General features: G+C 44.2%; 1 protein-coding gene across 2 annotated transcripts in view; it reads right to left on the bottom strand.

The window, feature by feature from the left end:
- The window catches only part of LOC147327466 (uncharacterized), a 48,474-nt gene that overhangs the window by 31,483 nt on the left and 1,715 nt on the right, over positions 1-15,276 (bottom strand). The window contains exons 2-9 of one of the 2 annotated variants that reach the window (XM_086295111.1): positions 4,403-4,570; positions 4,207-4,298; positions 3,594-3,715; positions 2,815-2,977; positions 1,581-1,703; positions 596-715; positions 353-481; positions 211-258 (exon numbers count right to left, since the gene is read on the bottom strand). In XM_086295111.1, coding sequence (XP_086151237.1) covers positions 211-258; positions 353-481; positions 596-715; positions 1,581-1,703; positions 2,815-2,977; positions 3,594-3,715; positions 4,207-4,298; positions 4,403-4,570 — 965 coding nt within the window. Of the gene's footprint in view, positions 1-210; positions 259-352; positions 482-595; positions 716-1,580; positions 1,704-2,814; positions 2,978-3,589; positions 3,716-4,206; positions 4,299-4,402; positions 4,571-15,276 lie in introns of those variants that run through there. The other variant, XM_086295112.1, reaches the window with a different exon arrangement.

The following is a 15,276-nucleotide window of genomic DNA, read 5'->3' as shown; positions in this document are numbered from 1 at the left end:
ATCACCAGAAATTATCAAGTGCTTTAGAGACAGGTGCATTTGCATTTACAACAAAAAACTGTTTAAAAGTATATGAAATACATGAAAAACTGAGAGGTGTGTTTTATGTTGTTAACTCGTTATTGTGGAAAGTAAAAGTCACAGTGTTTTAATGGTCATTAAAAAGTGTTCAGAATGTGTAAACTGATGAAGTATCATCTCTTATCTTACCGCTCCCAAATACCCTGGCTCTCCTTTCTGTCCTTTCTCTGGTATATCCTGACAAGAAGAGTGAGCATGATTATTGCAGATGACTGCAAGGCAAGTTTTCTGTATGTTTCCATGTAAAATTGGATAAATGTGTTGATGGTACCTGTCCGTTAATGGAGAATTCCCGCTCTCTCTCCGCAGGTCCATAGCGGTCATCATATTCTTCCTCATACTCATACTCGTTCACGTGGTGGTAGTTTGTCGTGTTGTCGTAGTCTTCGTACTCTATGATCTATCCGACAGACACGCGCAGATACAAACGGTGAAGGACAGAAAAAAGCAGATGGAGCACAAAGAGACACAGCAGGTCTGAGCTTGTGATGCTGTTCATGCTGCACAATCTCACCTCGTACTCTGTGACGTTTGGACTGGCAGTCACCGTGGAAACATAGGAGTCATCATAGAGGTCGCTGAAGTCAAACTCTTCGTACTCTTCGACCACGTGTTTCTTTGGCGGTCTCTCCACCTAAAGCGTACAATAGAATCAAAATAGATAAAACATTTGAGGCCTTTTAGGACATAACGGATGTTTAAACTTCCTCTCCCAGCCTGTCACGACAACTCTAAAAAAGGTGCAGCGTACTCCAGTTTTTTAGTGGTGCCCTAATTCCATGTGTTCTATTGGCTTCCTGGTTGCATTTCTAGTGGTGCTACATTCAAAACAAACTGAACCCAGTAAAACAGGATTCTTTCCGTGTGTTTTGAACTTGAAGCCAATGGGAAGAGGAAGAGGATTTGAAGCCTTTCCCAGAAGTGTGGTCCGTTGGCAGACGGACCCTGGCGAGCTACTCTGAACCACAAGAGCCATGTAATGTGCTTCACTACAAGCACAGGAAGAAACAGAGAAGGAGATAAAATGTAAAAGTGGGAGAACTGGTAGCATTTATGACTTTATTTTAAGATACAAGGGAAATAAACAGCCCTGTGGTGCTTCTCAAAATGCAGCTACAATAAGAGGCATGAGTGCGTGTGTGGGAGAAAAAAATTTATTACAGACTGGCAACTAAAACAGTGTGAGCTAATGATCTTTCCCTCCACACAGTGAACATATTTTCATAGCTTTTAATTTATGACACCTAGAGGATTTCAGAGAAGAGAAATATGACCAGCATAGTGTAATTAAACCATTCGTCTTTTTCGTCTAAAATGCCCATAAATACTGGTAAAAGTTTCCCTGCCGCTTGTAACCTTGGGGGGACACCTTTAATTTTAAAATGACAGAGCAGATTTACAGCATTCAACACCTGAGATGCCTCACGGTTGTGTGTGCCTGTGAAACTCGCCGCTCATTTCCCTTCCTTCTCTCTGACTCACCGTTAAGGAGGACTTACCTCTTCGGCCTTTGTTAATATGCTGTTGTAGGGTAAAGGTTTGTCACAGTCTGGGATGTAGTCCTGACAGTACGTCTCCGCTGCTCTGGGGTCGTCGATGATCAGTAGCTGCTGGATGTCTCCCTGTGTCCCAGAAACACACACCAAGCTGAACTCGGAAAAGTCTGTGACTCCACTTTAGCTGTCAGGAATGCACGTTAAGGATGCCATTACTTGTAATCACTGAAAAATATCAGTGGCCCATCCACGTGTCTGTAACATCTCTATCTTCTGTGTTCATTTAGACGGATCAAAGTGACTTAACGGGCTGTTTTTATCGCCGCTCCGCACGTAATCGTCTCCAGAGCTTCAGTCTCAAATGGAGCCAGTTAAGACAGACACAAGCTCTTTCTTCTTCTCTCTGTTTTACACATGTACACACACATTAACGGATGGCGAGTCCAAGCCAAACACGCCTGGGAGTTGTTCACTTAAGCAGCTGGACCACCTGACAAAGCAAAGGTTACAGTTTGCACATTATGCATCTATGTCAAAACGACCGCAGATGCTTTTAAAGTGTGCACAGATTTGTTTATTTTAATGGCTTATTCGTCTTTTGCAATATCCACAAATATTAATAAATACACCAGTAAATAATATTAAGAAAATACGCTGTTCAAGAACTTAAACTGCACTGCATCCACCCACACAACCACTGGAGGGCGATGCAACTGGGAAAAGGCTCGATTCATTTCTCACTATTTGACTGACAAATCAAACAAGCGGCAACAAGCAGAGACACCTCCTCACCGCACACAAAGACCTTATTGTGGGTCCTAATCGTTTGTTTGGGTTTTTTTGCATGTTTTTATAGTTTTTATCAAAGACAAATGAGCTTCTGGCTTTACTAAATACACTGGAAAAAAACCCAAAAAGACATTTCCATGGTGACCCTGAGAGCTCAAATGCACTGCAACTTGAGAAAAGAAAAATGCTGCAAAAGCACGCAAAACATATCTGAAGATGAATAAAACATAATGGAAGTAGGAAATCTCACTAAACGCAACTGAGTAAGGAATTGATTCAACCTCCACTGTTTCTTGTGCTTTTGCAGCATTTTCCTATTTGTTGGTGGGGGTTTTTAAGTTGCGGTGAGTTTGGCCTCTATGGGCCACCGTACATCACAATTAGCAATGACCTTCGCCACGGCTCACTTGACATGTCACTTGTAACCCCCTCCGTGTCACCGATCTACCTCAAACACATCTTCATCCAGCAGCCGTGTTCCAAACACGGTAACACCCTCAGTGCCGACGTGGGGGTCGTGACCTCTGAGCAGGTCAAGGGTGTTCAGCTTCTCACAGTCCAGGTAGAGAGTCACTGACTGCCCATCCACACTGTAGGCTATTCTGTGCCAACTAGTAACAAAGAGAGAAGAAAGTTACTCTATCCAAAGCTCCTGCTGGTTGAGAAGGTGTGCCTGTAAGCACAGAGAAAGATCTGAGCATATTTTCAATTCAATTCAATTCAATTTTATTTATATAGCACAAAATCACAACAACAGTCACCTCAAGGCGCTTTATATTGTAAGGTAGACCCTGCAATACAGACAAAAAACCCAACAATCATACGACCCCCTATGAGCAAGCACTTTGGCGACAGTGGGAAGGAAAAACTCCCTTTTAACAGGAAGAAACTTCGAGCAGAACCAGGCTCAGGGAGGGGCGGCATCTGCTGTGACCAGTTTGGGTGAGAGAAGGAAGAATGAAGCCTAAACAGTAACAGATTCACATATGATGTTTTTACTAACATTAATAGTCTATTTTCCCCCCTCATATTAATACTACTAAATGCTTCTTAAAAATTCTACTCCTCTGTTCATTGTTAGGTTCTTCTCTCCTGGGACTAAAGACGAAAAGCACATGCACATGCATGTATTACCACACGTTATCTGCATTAAACAAATGAATAAAGAAAGAAATAAGAACACAGAATCGTCATCATGGGTGGCTGTGTATGTGTGTAGTTACCCACTTGCCATCAGCCAGGTTGACCTTCCTAAAAGTGGGGTAAAGGTCTGGAGGGGGTTGGCCCTCATGGTCCTCATACAGGAATACAGGAGAACGGCCGATCTCTATGCCCAGCTGCTGTGTGCCCTGACAGATGCAGACACAGAGACCAGAAGGAAAACATGTCATGTTCATGAAATGATCATAAGAAAGAAAGACCTCCAAGATTTCCTTATATTTGATATGCATACAGGAATGCATGGATTTGTTTCCTGCAGCCATCATAGGATGCAACCAACCAGAAAAAAGCAGGTTTTAGGTTTGGGGCCTTTTTATTTTTGTAACTGCAGCATAAAAATCTGCTGGAGAGAGCTAATGTGCTCACATTCTTCCAGCTAGCATAAACTCACTTAAATTAGATTAGTCCAAAATTATAATTTTGACAAAAATGATCTTTATCAGAGATGACCAAACTCCCATTCTGATGACAAGCTGTGTTTCAGGTGCAGGTTGCAGTGCCAGTGCAGATCCAGTGTTTCATATATTAGTATGGTGACATAACTTCATTATAAAATGTATCGTGGACACAGTCAAAAATGCAGACAGATGAGGTTCAGTGGTGCATGTGTGATGCATACCTGTGAGTCATACAGGGAAAGGAGAAAGACCTGTGAGCTTTTCAGAGCTCTAACTGTTGTCACCACTGAGAAATTCACAGGGAATGGAGAATCTGGGAAGAAAGCACGAAAAAGAAAATATATATATATAAAAAAAAACCAGATTCATTTTCATTTCTTCTGCCAAGCAAGTCTACAGACTCGTACCAAAACTCACCAGGGAAAAATTGCATGGTGGGAGCACTCAGCTGAATCTTCTTATTGATTTTAAAGGAGAGGTCTGGCTCCTCTCTCCCCTCTCTGCTGATGCACAGCCCTGCCTCTAACGACACGCCCTCCATGTCCTCCGATACCTCCAGGACCTTCAGGACATCGACAGGAGCGACTGCCAAAAGACAAGAGCGCTGAGTGGGTTTGATTATGGCCTGAATTTTCAGGTATTTGTCAAGTCAGCCTAGCCAGCATCTAAATTACAGCTCTTTCAGACTCAAAAGTGACACTCTTATGATGCATGCTCTTTACCATAATCGCACACCGGCATGCACAGCAGTGTGCTCTGCTGCCAGCGTTGAGTGGCAGACGTTTGACACGGTCAAAAGTCATGTGGGAAAACGGGAAAATGTATGCATAGCAACTCCCTCTTTCATTTTCTAAGACTGCAGTTGCTGCCATGCTCATGCAATACATGCTCATCATTGGTGTTCCTTCTCTCATTAACCCCACTGAGCAGACAGACAGTAACCAACCAATTAAAAACAAAGAAGTTCCTCAGCAGTTAATTGAAAATCAAACTGAAAACCTTGTGTTCAATGTGTTCAATTGCTGTTATGTGTGCTGTCTCCTCTAAAGTTTGTGGGGTGATGTTGGCACAACATATAAGCAACCCGATCGAGACGGAGAGAGCACATCCCCCCGTCATCGTTAAACTCTCTCTTGTTTGTTGCAGAGGCTCTGTGCACAAAAAAGTTATACCAGACTGCAACAATGAATACACACGTTTTGATAGTGACCTACTCTGCTGTTGTGCAAAAAAAAAAACAACCAAACACTCCATGTAAGAGACAACTGGAATATGCCCAGAGTTGAGGTTTAAGTAAAAATGCGTAACATATGCACTCACAGACATTCAGATTCTTTTGCGTGATGTGCACACAATAGCTGCAGAGCTCTGGGAGGACACTAAGCCAAGAAAGATGTGATATAAAAGACGAGGCTGGGCGGATTGGGCGGGTTGGAGGGAAGGGGGGGTCGGCGGAGAAATGTGCAACATATTGGAAGTAGGGAGATGAGAGGGGAAAATAGGAGAAATAATAGATGGTAGGGGAGAGGAGGGCATGCCTCTACTGGTGTGGCTCCTTTTCACACGTATTCTGAGGCTTACGTAAACCCTCCATCTGCCACGCACCTTAACCCAATCAGCCTCCCAACACACACACACACAGGCATGTGCATGCACACAAGAGGTTGGCATAATGTCTGAGTCTGAGTGCCAGATGTATTTGTTGCCTCTCTCTTCTTTTTTCTTTTTTTCTCGGTTTGTCCGTCTGCTTTGTCTGCCAGGCTGCCTGCTAGCACTCTGTCAGCTTGTAATTCAGTCTTCCTGCCTGGCATTGTATCATTTACAGATACAAGTCCATGCTATTAAAACATGCCAGTGATTTTTTTTTTGTCCCTTTAACTGGCTGAGGAAATGACATCTTGATTACTTGTTCTGTGTTTAGTCCTCTGACTGGTAACCGAAGCGTCAGAGCTGGTGATATCATGCCTTTTGTTTAAAGTGAGCAGAAAACAAAAACAAACAAGAAAACTACAAAAAAAAACTTCCATGTAAGGGAGTTTACAGTCAGTGTGAGTACTTTGTCACTGCCTTGGTATTTTGTTTTGTTCTGCAACTCTGTGTTTTTAGTTCCCTTATTTCCCCTGTGCTGTGTGTCCCCCTGTGCCCCCTCTTTATGTCAGTCCTCATGCTTTAGTATCTTCATGTTTCAGCATCATATGTCTTTTCATTTCTTCCTGTTTTACTATGTTTGTCTTTCCTCACGTCTTGATTTGCTTTTACTTCCTGTTTCAGTTTCCCTCTTGTGTGACTGTCTGCTTTGCCATCCTCGTTTTCACCTGTTGCTGATTACCTTCTCCTGTGCCTTATTCCCCCTCCTGTCACTGCATAGACCGCCTGTTTATTACCCTCAGCTTGACATTGGTTTTTGTTCTTCCTTTGTGACTTTGTTTATCTATGAGATCTTTTTGCCACTATCCATCCATCCATCCATCCATCCATCTTCATCCGTTTTATCCGAGGCCGGGTCGCGGGGGTAGCAGCCTAAGCAAAGAGGCCCAGACCTCCCTCTCCCCAGCCACCTCCTCCAGCTTATCCGGGGGAACTCCAAGGCGTTCCCAGGCCAGCTGAGAGATATAATCTCTCCAGCGTGTCCTGGGTCTGCCCTGGGGCCTCCTCCCGGTGGGACATGCCCGGAACACCTCACCTAGGAGGCACCCAGGAGGCATCCAGGAGGCATCCTTGTCAGATGCCCGAACCACCTCAGCTGGCTCCTTTCAATGTGGAGCAGCAGCAGCTCTACTCTGAGCCCCTCCCGGATGGCCGAACTTCTCACCCTATCTCTAAGGGAGAGGCCAGCCACCCTTCGGAGGAAGCTCATTTCTGCCGCTTGTATCCGCGATCTCGTTCTTTCGGTCACTACCCACAGCTCGTGGCCATAGGTGAGGGTAGGGATGTAGATCGACCGGTAAATTGAGAGCTTCGCTTTTACACTCAGCTCCCTCTTCACCACGATGGACCAGTGCAGCGTCCGCATCACTGCGGCCGCAGCACCAATCCGTCTGTCGATCTCCAGCTCCCTTCTCCCATCACTCGCGAACAAGACCCCGAGATACTTGAACTCCTCCACTTGGGGCAGGAACTCATCCCCGACCCGGAGTGGACACTCCACCCATGGAGAACCATGGCCTCAGATTTGGAGGTGCTGATCCTCATTCCCGCTGCTTCACACTCGGCTGCGAACCGTTCCAGTGCAAGCTGGAGGCCCTCACCCGATGAAGCCAACAGAACCACATCATCCGCAAAAAGCAGAGATGAGATTCTGAGGCCACCAAAGTGAAAGCCCTCTGCCACTTGGCTGCACCTAGAAATCCTGTCCATAAAAATTATGAACAGAACCGGTGACAAAGGGCAGCCCTGGTGGAGCCCATCACCCACCTGGAACGAGTCCGACTTATTGCCGGCAATGCGAACCAAGCTCTTGCAATGGTTGTATAGGGATCGAATGGCCTGTAGCAATGGGCCAGACACCCCATACTCCCGCAACACCTCCCACAGGACACCCCGAGGGACACGGTCGAATGCCTTCTCCAAGTCCACAAAACACATGGTTGGGCAAACTCCTATGCACCCTCAAGTATCCTGGAGAGGATAAAGAGCTGGTCCAGTGTTCCGCGACCAGGACGAAAACCGCATTGTTCCTCCTGTATCCGAGGTTCGACTACCGGACGAACTCTCCTTTCCAGCACCCTGGCATAGACTTTCCCTGGGAGGCTGAGTGTGATCTCCCTGTAGTTGGAACACACCCTCCGGTCCCCCTTCTTAAAGATGGGGACCACCACCCTGGTCTGCCAGTCCAAGGGTACTGCCCCAGATCTCCATGCAACATTGTAGAGGCGTGTCAACCAGGACAGCCCTACAACGTCCAGAGCCTTCAGGAACTCGGGGCGGACCTCATCAACACCAGGGGCTCTGCCACCAAGGAGTTGTTTAACTGCCTCAGTGACCTCGCCCGCGGAAATTGGCGGGTCATTCCCCTCATCCCCAGACTCTTCTTCCTCCTCGGAAGATGTGTCAGTGGGATTAAGGAGGTCCTCGAAGTATTCCTTCCACCGCCTGACAATTTTCTCAGTCGACATCAGCAGCGCTCCGCCAGCACTATACACAGTGCAGGTAGAGCACCGCTTTCCCCTCCTGAGACGCCTGATGGTTTGCCAGAATCTCTTCGAGGCAGTGCGAAAGTCTTTTTCCATGGCCTCTCCAAACTCCTCCCACACCCGAGTTTTTGCTTCAGCCACTGCCCGAGCCGCATTCCGCTTGGCCTGTCGATACCTGTCGGCTGCCTCGGGAGTCCCACAGGCTAACCAAGCCTGATAGGACTCCTTCTTCAGCCTGGTGGCTCCGTTCTCCTCTGGTGTCCACCATTTGGTTTGGGGATTACCACCACGACAGGCACCAACCACCTTATGGCCACAGCTCAATGCAGCAGCTTTGGAAATGCTGAACATGATCCATTCGGACTCAATGTCCCCAGTCTCCCTCGGAATGCTGTTGAAGTTCTGCCGGAGGTGTGCGTTGAAGATCTCGTGGACTGGGGCCTCTGCTAGACGTTCCCAGCACACCCTCACTACGCGTTTAGGTGCACCGGGTCTGTCCAGCGTCCTCCCCCGCCACCTGATCCAACTCACCACCAGGTGGTGATCAGTTGACAGCTCAGCCCCTCTCTTTACCCGAGTGTCCAGAACACGTGCACTTATGGACACTCTTATGTTCGAACAAGGTGTTCGTTATGGCCTAACTGTGATTTGCACAGAATTCCAATAACAAAACACCGCTCGGGTTCAGATCAGGGAGGCCATTCCTCCCAATCACACCCCTCCAGGTCGTTACTCACGTGAACCCATTGAAGTCTCCCAGCAGGACAACAGAGTCTCCAGTCTCCTGCGGGAGGATGGGCCCATGTCTCCTCTTTGGGCTGTGCCCGGCCAAGCCCCATGGACTAAGGCCCGGCCACCAGATGCTCGCCCTCGGGCACCCTCCCCAGGCCTGGCTCCAGGGAGGGGCCCCGGTAACCCTATCCCGGCAGGGTAAACTGTTCCCTCGATGTTCTCTTCATAAGGGTCTTCTGAATCGCTCTTTGTCTTTTTGCCACTAATCGAATAAATTGAATGTTATTGTTATTTAATTCCTTGTGTCCTATTTTTGGGTCCTCGCGTCTTCAACATACCTTGCCAATACTAAAATGTTGAGTTTTTGGTTGAGACTACTCATTTGGTTCACTGGTACAATTTGAATTTGAACTGGAAATCTGGTGGTTCCAGATGTGTGCAGATGTGTTGCTCGTTTGCAAACTGAGGTGAGCTGAAATTGCGATCCTTTACTGTTTCTGCCCTCATCTAACCACACGTTGAATCCTAGCATTTACCATTTATGGAAACATCTGTAAAAACTGATAATGCACTGACAGTACAATGACAGTAAATTACATTTTCTGCTTTTTACTGGAATATTTCCATTAAAATGTTTCCAGCATCCAACCAGAAGACTCCACGGCAGATCTTGGATATGCTGAAGAGATTATTTCTGAAGAGATTATCAGCAGAGGGAGGTCTGGATTGCCTTGCTCATGCTGTTGTCCCAGTGGCCAAATGTTAATGTTAGAAAATGGATGGATGATTGCATTTGAAATAAAAACTTATAAACCATCTGCAAAATAAAAATATACCTATAAAACTATCCTCTACCTGTATAGCAGTGGTGTTAAGCTTAGTTTGAATAAAGGTCACCCCATCATATGAGACATACTGTATGAATGTTATTGTCATGCTTTATTGCATAGGCTTGTACACTTGCATGAAAAGCCCTCAACCTGTCAACAAAAAGGTGCTGTGCCATTATACCATTTATCCATAAAGATAATGCATTCTGATTACAGCTCTAAAATGAAACTTCTCCACAGCCAACTCACAAGTCTGTTAGATCATCAAGTTTGAATATGACAGCTGGTAGTTGCATGCTAACAAAACCAAACAAATCCTGATGCAAAAGCAAAGTGATGAATATTTAATCGTGTTTCTGCACACTCTTTTTTTATTGCTCAGCCGTGAAATTGTATTCAAATTTTTCAAATTAATTTTACAGATTCTAACAGCCACTTAGCCTTTTCCTCTGTTTTGATGAAAATTGCTCTTACAGCTCCATCATTTTGGGATCTGGCTTGAAGAAGCGCACTCTGCTGTAGTCGACTGGCACTTTGTGATGCCTTTGTGTGCAGCTTTCAAGTGACGGTGCAAATTATCCTTGAAAACAGTGATTGTCTTGTGGCAAATGAATGCACAGGCCTCTGAAATTGTTCACCTTCAGGATCAACTTCCCTTTGCAGTGTGGATGCGCTTTCTTTTATGTCTGGTGTGTGCACGTGATGCAAAACCATACACACAACACCTAATTTGCAGAGGGCCAGATTTGGCCCACAGGCCCTTAGACTCACATATGTACTAAAAAGGTCAACACTATATAAAACTGTTTTATTACTCTGCTCCAATGTTAGCATGCTTTACTTACAGATAAAGATTGGTTGCAAGGTAGCTCTTGTTGTGCACACAGGCTAGAATGATAGACTTAAGGGATGACACTGACACCTATAAGCAGGCAGAGGGGTTTCAGTCATACATCAGCAGCACTGACATCTGAATGCAGCTGAGGACAAGACACGACATGGAGAGTTTGCTTTTACTCTATATGCACTTAGCTAATGTCAGCTAATGTTTCCATATGCTCTTGATGTGTGAGTGTGTATGGGTTCAAAGCAACATCTGCAGATACACACACACACACACACACACACACACACACAGACAAACAGTCACATCGTACCTATACTGTGCTGTACATACAAAAGGAGATGTTCTGCTCTCCATCGGGTTCTGCTGTTATCCTCAGGCGCTAAGCTGTGGTGTGAGGGGCACCGTGAGCAACAAGCACATACATGCAGAGTATGTCAAGTGTAAGCCTCCACAAAAAGCAAAAAGATTGTGGTTTGAACAGAAAGACAAAACAGCAGAATGCTCTTTACTGTATAAAAATGTTCTTTACTGTACTCAAACTAATCAGGGGATTCAGGTGCCGGAAGTCAAAAACCTTCCAACACAGCTTAGAAATGAAAATCAGTGCTGTGGAGGAGTCAAAGGGTCATATTAATGCTAAATACAGTTAATATTCACTTAAATGTATCTAATTTAATTTATCCAGTTACTTTAAATAAAACAAAAAAGGTCAAAAGGTCAGTGCTAGAAAGTGGCACTTTTGAGTGTACCTCCAACAGGTGCACACGTATATATGCTTTCTGATTCGCTGCCGCTCACAAACAAAAGGTTTAACCAGCTTCTTTGCAAACAGCCAGACCCAGAGATCCCATTTTAATGATGTCACACACGGCCAAGAGTGGAAGTAACAGTCTGAAGTCTGATCTTCTGTCTCACACTGATTCCTTGAACATACAGTAGACCAGCGATGTCAGACTCATTTTATATCACGGAGCAAACACAGCTCACTTTAATCTCAAGAGGGCCAGACCAGTGAAACTCCAACACGCCTACTACACATGTCATTCCTGAGATATCTTGACTATAAGAAGAGGGTACAGTTTCAGCATCATATCTCAGATAAAGAAATCTTTCAGCATGGCTTTTTGAGCTTAAACTGTAAGAAATGAAAAACTTTATCTACACGGGTGGATGACTGGATGAACACAAGTTAGACTGCAGCACTAAAGCCAGACGCAAACAACACACCAACAACTAAATTGGCACCATGTTGGAAAGACTATGGATTTTCTGGTAACCAGATGTTTGAAGACTGGCAACTTTTTTTTTTGCTATCTGTGTGTGTTTCTGATTAGCGTACCATTATCTCAATAATAGCAAAGAATGCAATAGCACACACTTTGCAGTTAAGGTTTCCTACACTGCACCAAAACACACACACACACATAAAAAGAGGGCACTCAAGGGCACAAACCCCCCACAGAGCATGTGCCCTAGGAGCCTGTCATTACTATCCTTTTATTTTTTTGTAGACTCAAACGTCTCATAGCTCCAACGTCCCTCTAAAAGGTTCGTCTCCACAGAGACAAAACCAGGAAATAATAAGAACAGGGAGGATGGAAGCCAGGGGGAAGAGAAAGGGGCAGACTGTAGAAAATAGGATAGGGAGACCATATGTTTTCTTTCCGCCCAGTTCAGCTGGCTTTGATCAAGAAAACACACTGGATTGTCTCTCCTGCTGTCAGACACACACACACACACACAAGTCTGTGCATAAATTTACACAAGCGCTTCGATGAATCCGTAATATCAGCGTCAGAGAGAGGGAAGCCTACAAACAGACCTGCGACAAGTGCTTCCGATCTCCTTCGAGGAATCTGCATCTTATTTGTGATCTTCTCCCTTCTCTTTACCTAAATGAGAGTTTCACTCTCACTGTATGTACAGTGTATGTACAGTGCATACAGTCTGACTCTCATGCAGGCTTCCTCTCAAACGCCGATCAAAGACTGCATCAATATTTGTCAGTCGCAGGGCTCCGGCTCTTCTCGGGTCGATACTTGTTGCTTTATGTGGCTCTGGCCCCTATTATTGTTGGCTGTTGCATCATATGGTAGCTTTGATTTTGGAGAACAAAGGGTGAGCATATTTTTAAACATGGAAAAAATTAAAGCTGTGCCAGAGTCATAAAAAAAATATACAAATGGTGAAAAATCTATCAGCACCTTAACATCAAAGCATGATTTTATTAAAAAAAAACAAAAACAGATAATAGAGAAATAAATATGATTCCTCGTGTCAGATTATAAGTTGAATGCATTCACTGGAGAGCTGCTGTCCCAGAAAAAAGAAGGAACGCAACGCCGATCTCATGATTTTTCTGTATTTTATCACTTGACCACGGCTCGCAGCTGGCTCAAAGGTTAATCCTGTACATGCATCCTTCATTTCAAAGTGCTTTGTCTGATATTTCAAAATAAAAGCCTGAAATCACCAGTGGTTCAACACGTGTTTCTTGGGGTCCTTTTAGAAACTTTTTATACGTACCCAGACGGTTTACACAGCCGGGCAGTAAAATACCCAGGCATCAGCTGATTTGAACTAAACGAGTTTAACTAAAAGCTTTTTTTTTTCTTGTATTAATGTAGGGCCTTTAAAGTCTTCATATTTTGAGTGCAATTCCTGTGTTTCCTTAGCATTGTGTTGTTTGGGACAGTGGTTGCTGCTGTCACCTAACAGAAAGAAAGTCCTGAGTTAGAAAACACAAGCCAGCTGTGGGCTTTCTGTGTGATGTTTGCATGTTCTCCCTGTGCCTGTGTGGGCACCCTCTGGCATCCTCCCACAGTCCAAAGACATGCATGTTAGGTTAACTGGTGGTTCAAAACCTTCCCTCTCTCTCTGTATTGGCGATTCAGTGCACTGATAGGAGTGAGCCCAACCTTTTGTTTTATGACAGCTGGGACAAGCTTTAATTGTATAAGTAGATGAAAATGGTTGAGAATGACTTTTCCATCTGAGTAATTTTTCTGTTTTGACATATCAAGCATACTCATGTGGATTCTTTTGTTTTGCTTTTTGGGGACTGGTTCCCCTTCATGCACTAATTGTAATTACCTTAGTCATGCTAACATTTAGCTAAAGACAAAGCACAGCAGAGACCGATGAAAATGTCTTAGTTTTGTTATTATTAAAGTCATACACATATACATATATCCTTCTTGTTTTGGAGGAAATACTTTTCCTCCAAAACAACTTTTTTCTGTGTAAAACAAGTATTAAAAGTCATTAACCTTTTAAATTAGGGTCTTAATGTGTCTTTCTATTTGCGTAATACCAGTTTCAACTTTCCACATCAGACGTTGCACACTGGACCAAAATTCAGTTCCAGACTATCTTTGCTGTCACACATCATCCTGAAATCAGCAGTGTTCATTGAATAGAAAATGTCTGTACAGATTTCATGGCAATCCATCCAGACATTTTGCTTTGATCTTAAACAAAGTGAACATAATTTTCTCCTGAGGATATATACGGCATTAACTGAGTACAGATGGAGGAAAACTCTGCATTTAGTTATTGAGAGATTGAGTGAATGTTTTCAGGGATTTCTTCGTGGAGTCTTGCATGGCAGATTCTCTTTAAGGTAAGGCAGAACGATACAGTCAATCCTCATCGTCTTATCCCGATATTTGCCTGTGAGCGCTAAACAACAAGGCATTTAAAAAAACAAAGTTGGATAAATATAAACTCACATCTAGTGCCAGATAAGAAGTTCAGGTATTACCAGTTAGTACAAAGATAATACTCTAACTCTAATTCATCCACTAGTTGCCAAAGTGTTTCAGTCTAACAGGGCAGGCCGACCCCCACACTGACACTCCCAGCCCTTATAAGTACAACATCTTTCACCAGCAGTCATTTTAACATGAAACAGAAGGTAAACCCAGGTGTTGCTCAGTTTATCCAAGGTTTACTTCTGAAAGCAGAGCCTTTACTAAGGTGCTCAGTACCACCTGTGTCTGCCTACTCCTTAATAACTGATGCTGAGAAAAGGGTGAATCTGTTGCATTCCCATAGGTTATGTCAGTGGTGTAAGTCAGTCAGACTGTAACAGCAAAACCTCAAACTGAAAAAATGGCTAAACAGACTGTGTCAGGCTGATAGTTATCAGTTACACAGTGAGGAAGGGTAGGCGTCAGAAACACCTCAGGCCACGCTGCTCTGAGGTCTGAGCTCATAATTTAAACAAAACCTGTTGGACAGCCAGGTGCGTGACCTTTTCCTACCATGAGAAAAATATCAAGAGTGACCAAAGGCTGTTAAAAAATACAAGAGTTTGTTCGTTAATTGGAAAAGAGCTGATGAGGTAAACAAAAGAGTGTTTGTTCATGTGTTTTCACTCTTTGTGAATCTGTGTTTCTCTTCGCTTCAGTGGGATATTTTCTAATAAACTCTTATTTACAAGAACATCTTGAGACACGCTCAAGATGCCTCCAGGTCAGGTTTATAACCTGAGTTTGACCTGAGATGACCTTCTGGTCCAGAGGTTACATTAGTCAGCTTAGAAATGACCTTCACAGATAAGGTATGTGAGTATGTGTGTGTTACTACTTTACACTGCGGTGGAGGATAATGAACCTTGAAATATGGCATCGTAAGTTTTTTCTTAATCTCCAACACAAAGGCAGATGCTATTAAAGGTTATTGAGACATAACACAAATAGTTTTATGCTTTCTCAGCATCTTCTCAGACGGAGCACGTGAAGACAA

Source organism: Aulonocara sp. 'chitande type north' Nkhata Bay, linkage group LG6, assembly GCF_057382095.1.
Source record: "Aulonocara sp. 'chitande type north' Nkhata Bay isolate Kocher_YH1m ecotype deep benthic linkage group LG6, A_spYH_male_GT1.1, whole genome shotgun sequence".
NCBI lineage: Eukaryota > Metazoa > Chordata > Actinopteri > Cichliformes > Cichlidae > Aulonocara > Aulonocara sp. 'chitande type north' Nkhata Bay.
The sequence above is the reverse complement of the archived record's forward strand: the minus strand, read 5'-3'. Positions and strand labels throughout refer to the sequence as shown.